The following is a 6,511-nucleotide window of genomic DNA, read 5'->3' as shown; positions in this document are numbered from 1 at the left end:
CCAAAAGACTTTATGGAAAAATATATTTAAAATATTATATTAAATATTAATACATTAAAATACTGGGTGAACACATCAGGTTCATGGGAATTTAGGTACATAATTAGTCCCTATAATAAAAAGCATGTAAAAGGATGTAAAAGGCAAGGGTCAGAGTCACAGGGAAGACCGTCGTAGGGCACTAGCACATCACTGCAAATACCACCATATAACTGTCTTCTATCTCGTGCCTCATCTGCATTGTTGGTTTTCATTTCAGTCAGTCTGTGTGGAGACAGAGATCTCATTTCTTCACGTTTGAATAGGTATTTGGAGAGCCCTCTCATTGGAGGCAGGAAGTGCTCTTGAGCCACTTATGCATGCATGTATTTCCTCTCTGAGATGTTTTGAAAGACACTAGCACCACTGCCCTCTGCTGTCGACCTGATCTGCCAGTTACCATGGTTTGATCATCCTACATGTATACAAGATGCAAAACCACACTGTACTTTATGAATATGCACAACTGGTATTTGTCTATTAAAAAGAAAAACCAACTGGATGTGGCGGCACATGTCTTTAATCCAGCACTCGTGAGACAGAGTGAGGTGGATCTCTGTAAATTCCAAGCCATCCAGGGCTACATGGTGAGACCCTGTCTCAAAAAAACAAACAGAAAGTAAAAAAACCAAATAAAACAAAACAATAAAATAAAATGAGAAAAGCAAGCCCACTTCATTGGCACAGCAATGTAGGACTAAGAACTCTCCTTGACCCTTGCCAAGAAAGGGTAATTCTTACTCTCTTCTTGCCTCATGGTCCATAAGAGCTAAAGTTTGGTTAGATTCGTAGCCTGAAGGTGAAATCTTGGGAGTGACACTTACAGGGTATACTAATCTTGAATCCCTTCCCAAAGGTAATATTGGGTTTGGCTTAGAAATTCAAATGTCTTTATTTTGTTGAGAAAAGCATCACATTGGGTTAATTATTATTATTATTATTATTACTATTATTATTTGATTTTTTTTTTTGAATCTCACTCTGTGGCTCAGGTGTCCTTGACCTCATGACAATCGTCCTGCCTCGGCCTCCTGATTACAGGCGTGAGTAACCGCACCTGCTGGGAAGTTGCTTTGTTTTTGTTCTTTTTTTTCTTTTTCTTTCATAACCCAAGCTGTCACATCCAACCTTCTCACTTATATTTAAACATCTTATTAAATGTACCCTAAAATTGTCTTTCAGCTAAGATAGTTAATGAGGTCATGGGATCACAAAGACCTTGGCCAGCTGTACTGCTGGTAGGACAGTGTCTTCTCCTTTTAAAGTTCATAATGCTCACCAATGAACAAGATTAGAAATTACAGATGCAACAAGCCTGTTGGAAAATAAGAACAGCCTGTACATGAACATTTATTAATTAATCTTAGTTACCCTGGTCTCTAGATTGGACACTAAACCACAAGGCAGTAGTATTTGAATAATCCACACACAAAGAATAATCTAATCTCAGAGGCTATATTCACATATAAAGTGCTCAATGCTTTTTGTAGGCTAGTGGGGTGTTACAAAGACTGGCTTCTGTTTCTCCATAGTTCCATTCAATGTTAGCTTCTTCTTTTCTTTGGTCCATCTCCCAGCCCAATCAAATATATTAAAGGTTTTGTTGTTTAACTCTTATCTAGTATTAGGATAAAAGGAGCTCTTTGATGGGGCTAGAGAGATGGCTCAGTGTTTAAGAGCGCTGGCTGCTCTTGCACAGGACCCAAATTCAATTCCCAGGACCCACACGACAGCTAACAACCAGTGGTAACTCCCCTTGCAGGGGATCCAATGCCCTCTCTGACTTCCTCAGGCATTGCATGACACAGGTGTACTTATACACATGCAGGCAACACACTCACACACACATAAAATAAAAAAGATGAAAGGAGCTTTTTGAAAGAAAGGAAGTATGTTTCATAAAAGGTTCGATTCTATAATTCTGGTTTATTTCCCCATCTGTTGAATTTTACATAAAATGAGTTGATCTTACCATTTTTCATAGAAAATTTCAAACCTAAATCTCACTGAACGGAAACTTGTGGTTACACAGCAGGAAACAACTCTGAAAATTCACCAGATTTACTCCTAATTAAAGTTCAGTACAACTGAGCAAACACTATGAATCTAGGAAGGGCAGCTTCTTAATAAAAGAAACGAAGACCACGGTGTGATCCACTAATTGCATTTTGTTCATGCACCTCTCTGCTGGTTATTTCTGAGCCTGATATTTAAATAATTAAAGTGACTTGAATAGCATAAGGAGATAGAGCGGACAAACAGGAGTGGTGAAGCTCGGCAGGGACACTTGCAACTGGTCAGTTTCACTGACTGGGTTGGGAGAGATGGGGTTAGGGACCCACCTTCTCCCTCCTTCTCTATGAATTAAACTTGGGGAGGGGAAAGACATCATTTTGTCAGTCTCTTGACTGATAGAGGACTCTGTACTTCACATATTTTTAAGTAAGAAAAAGGGCATAGAACAAAATATGCATTGATTCCATGTTATAAAAAGAAACAAAGAGGACAAAATGCAAAAATCCGTGTGTGTTTTTACATACACAGAGTGACAAAGTTGGAGAAAGAAACATACTAAGTTATTTAGTCACTTGATGCCTGGGTGGGTGTGTAAGGCATCTGGGGGAGTGGTCTTTGATTCGACTTTACAAACTTCCAGAGGTAGGGAAATGAAGGAATTGCAGGAGGAGAGGGGTAGCAGGCAGATGGGAGGCCAGATGGCTATCATCTTGTTTTAGTAACAGTGTCCTGCACAGCACAGTCATTCCTTAGTATCCACAGGGACACCTGAACACATCCAAATCTATAGACACTAAAGTCCTTATCTAAAATGGCTCAGTATATGCATGTAACTTGTTCACATCCTCTCATAGACTTTTACTCATCTCCATATGACTTACCTAACAGTGTAAATGTTACATAACATAAATAGTTGTCATATTATATTGTTTATGGAATAATGACAGGGAAAAAATCGGTCTATGCTTAGTACGGACACAACTGTTCTCCAATATTCCAATCCACAGTTGGTTGACTTTGAGGTTACAGAGCCCTTGGTTAAGGTGGGCTGACTGTATATAGGTAAAGTAGTTTTCCCCTATGACTCCCTGGCCATGGTCTCTGCTGTAACCCTGCCCCCTCCACCCATGTCTTTTAGCATCTTGCCCTGAGAACATAGGGGGGAAAAAGTTGCTACACCTAAATTCCTCTCTCCTGGTGCTAGAGTTCCTCTGATTCTAGAAGAGCTTGTGTGTTAGAGAATCAAAGAGGGTCTCTGGCAGGATTGATAATCCAGGAAAATCCCAGAGCTCAACCCTAATTCTGGTGTTTAAAGCACAGCCTTTGTCTTTCAGCACACAGTTCAGGGGAAGAAAAATTCAAGAACCAAATCATCACAACAGCTTGAACACGTCTTTCATGTGACAGATGGAAAGGGGAACAAATAGGGGCATATTCAAATCCATCATGCCAGGATTTCTTTCCTTTCTCTTTTTTTCTTCTCTTTTATAAGACAAAAAAAAAAAAGAGAGAAGGAAATAAGTGACAACTGAAAAGAATATTCTGATACTAGTTTTTGGAGAGCTCCTAAGTTACACTTTGTCAAATTCTTTTCAAAGGGAAGCCCAGCTGAGCAGAGTGCCAGGCCATTTTGCTTTTCCCCTGATAATTTGAAGTTCCCCTGGAACATTTTCCCTAGTCTGGAATCAGTAGCACTGGATGCTTGTACTCTGGGCTCCAGCAAGCCAACCTCAAGTGCAGAGGATCGTGTGGGGCTGACGGTCAGAACAAAGGTGGAGTCAGGAGGAGAGAGACATTGCCCAATGACCCATGACAGGTATGATCTACAGATGATGTCACACCCCAAAGGGGAGCTCAGAGGACAGAAAGAAACTCCAGTCCTTTATAGGCAGGGAGAAGAGCTCTGTGGGAGAGACTGAACAGTTAAGTATCCCAAGAGAATTAAGCATTGAGCTAAATTCATTTACTCATTTGTTTCTTTGTTTTGCAGTACTAGGGATTGAACTTAGGGCCTCGAGCATACTAGACAAGAATTCTATCATTGAGATCAGCCCTTCTTAATGTTTGCTTTGAGGTACAGTCTCACTACATTGTTTAGGTTGGCCTTGAACTTCCTATCATCCTGCTTTGGACTTCCAAGTACTAGGAATTATAATTGTGTACCACACCACACCTAGTAAAGCTGTTTTATTTTTCATTTTATTTTATGACAGATCTATTTGTTGTGTTTTTCTGGGAGAGGTAGATTTTTAAGTATCTGGACTCAGTGGTACAAAATAACCCCTGAAACTCATCTTAATGAGTTTCTTGGTGGAAAGATGGGCATCATTTTGGATATCTGTCACCTTATTGGACCTGGCATTGGAAATCATGTAGATTCATTCAAGAATTGGAAAAAGCTCTAGGGGCTGAAGAGTTGGATCAGTGGTTAAGAGCATTGACTGCTTTCCAGAGGACCTGGCTTCAATTCCCAGCACCCACATGGCTGTTAACAACTGTCCTTAACTCCAGTTCCAAAATGTCCAGTGCTCTTCTCTGGCCTCCGCAGGCATTGTGTGACACAGATGCACTTACATACATGCAGGCAAAACACTCTGCCACATAAAGTAAAAACAAATAAAAAAGAAAAAGCTCTAGGGGCTGGAGAGATGACTCAGCGGATAAGAGCACTGGCTGTTCTTGCAGAAGACCCTTGTTCAAATCCCAGCACCCACATGCAGCTAACAACTGTCTGTAACTCTAATCCGTAACTCCAATTCTAGGGAATCTGAATGCCCTCTTCAATCCTCCAAGGGTACTGCACAACACGGGGGCATTTACATACACACAGGCATAACACTCATGCACATAAAATAAAAATAAATTTAAAAAATTAAAAATAAAACGCTCTAAGCAAGCATGCATTTGTTCTAAAAAGGGGTTTTCCCGGGAAACACAGTCTTCTTTAGAAATAAGCTGAAGGTGGGAGAGAGGGCAGAACAATTCAGGGATGGGGTAAGGCAGTCACTCAAAGGTTCATAGCAGACTTCCTGCCTTTGCAGGGCAGAGTCGAGAGGCCTGGGGTTAGAGAATACCAGGGGTGTGAATGTGTGCATATGTGTGTAGGCATGCACATGAGCTCATGTGGGAGGGGCTGGGGAGTACTTGGCGGGAAGGCTTCTCACCATTTCTCTTCCTTGTCTCCTCCTTTGTCACTTTCTGTTGTGCCATTAGGTTCTGGGGTGAGCGCCTCCCTGAGCTGGGCTTCCCTGATTCGTTGCTGATGACAGAGCCATTCTCACTGGGCGACCTGCTGGAGGTAACCATAGCAACAGGATAGACAGTAAGTTTCAACTGGAGCAGCCTGTTCTCAAGGTTATTTTATTTGCACAGTTTATGTCTGCAGTCCTTCGTTCCAGTTTTACCAGCAAAGAAGGAATGATACAGGAAAAAAATAAAATAAAAAAAAAGAAGAAAGAAAACCTACCCACACTACCTCAGGTAAGGTAGCACGTTGCTCTGAAGTGTATTTACGGCGTTCAGCTCGGTAGACAAGTTCTGTGAGCCCGGCTCTCAGTCCTGTCTTTGTTTCATTAACCCCCAGTGACTGTGGAGATGGTGGTGACACTGTAGCATGCCCTCCCTTCTCACAGCACTTTGCGTGCTGAATGATTGAGTCACGTGAGCAACTTCAGGCATGCATAAAACATGGTTCTCTTTAGCTATTTTCCACAGCACAGACCTTGACGACTACTACCGATTAAAGTCTTTCCACCGTGAGGTCTTCGTTCTGTCAGCCATACACACTCACACACATGTACATACTCTTTAACTGTGGTGACAAGTAACCACATATTTTGAGCCACCAATCTGAGCTACATGTTCCTTTAGAAAAATCCTTTTGGGCACTTTCTGTGTAAAGCTTCATCCCAGGTATACAAGTCTACTGACATATTAAACAGAAGGAGCGCCCACTATGTGCCAGGGACTGTGTTCAGTGCCCTCAAACCTGATTAGGAGTCATTATAATGATCACTGATTTGAAGATGACTAGCCTTGGTCATCAAATGAGGAATGTGAACCTCATGGAGGTGAGGCGTGGTTTTCAGGGCAGAGCAGGGCAATGGCAAATCTCTCACACCCAGAGTACTCTCGCTTTGAGCAAGTCATAGGGCCTTCATTCCTTCCTCAGAACCAGACTCTCACCTTTAGAACTCTGTGGGAGTGGTCTCTTGAGACTCTCCTGCCTCTGGAGGTGTGCTCTCCCTCAGGACTCACAGTCCATCTGGGTGTAAACTGAGCAAAATACTGACCACCTCCCTGTGTGGAAGACAATCAGGAGAAATACCAGAGATCCTTGTTCTACAGTCCATTGTCTGTCCACATTTAGAAAATACTGTCACCCAGCCCCTGCAATGGAGAACTGACTGCAATTAATGCCCTCGATCCATAGGTAAAAAGTTCCTTAGGTGGAAGC

The 6,511-nt window shown here is 41.9% G+C and overlaps 1 protein-coding gene across 3 annotated transcripts in view; it reads right to left on the bottom strand.

The window, feature by feature from the left end:
• Positions 1-6,511, bottom strand: part of Kiaa1549l (KIAA1549 like) — a 342,411-nt gene that overhangs the window by 91,622 nt on the left and 244,278 nt on the right. For all 3 annotated transcript variants that reach the window (XM_029555337.1, XM_029555339.1, XM_008851663.2), the window contains one exon: positions 5,220-5,347. In XM_029555337.1, coding sequence (XP_029411197.1) covers positions 5,220-5,347 — 128 coding nt within the window. The remainder of the gene's footprint in view (positions 1-5,219; positions 5,348-6,511) is intronic.

The sequence above is a fragment of the Nannospalax galili genome, unplaced genomic scaffold (genome assembly GCF_000622305.1).
Source record: "Nannospalax galili isolate Female #2095 unplaced genomic scaffold, S.galili_v1.0 scaffold11, whole genome shotgun sequence".
In the NCBI taxonomy this organism is placed as follows: Eukaryota; Metazoa; Chordata; class Mammalia; order Rodentia; family Spalacidae; genus Nannospalax; species Nannospalax galili.
Note: the sequence above shows the minus strand (reverse complement) of the source record. Positions and strands in the feature narration are given on the sequence as shown.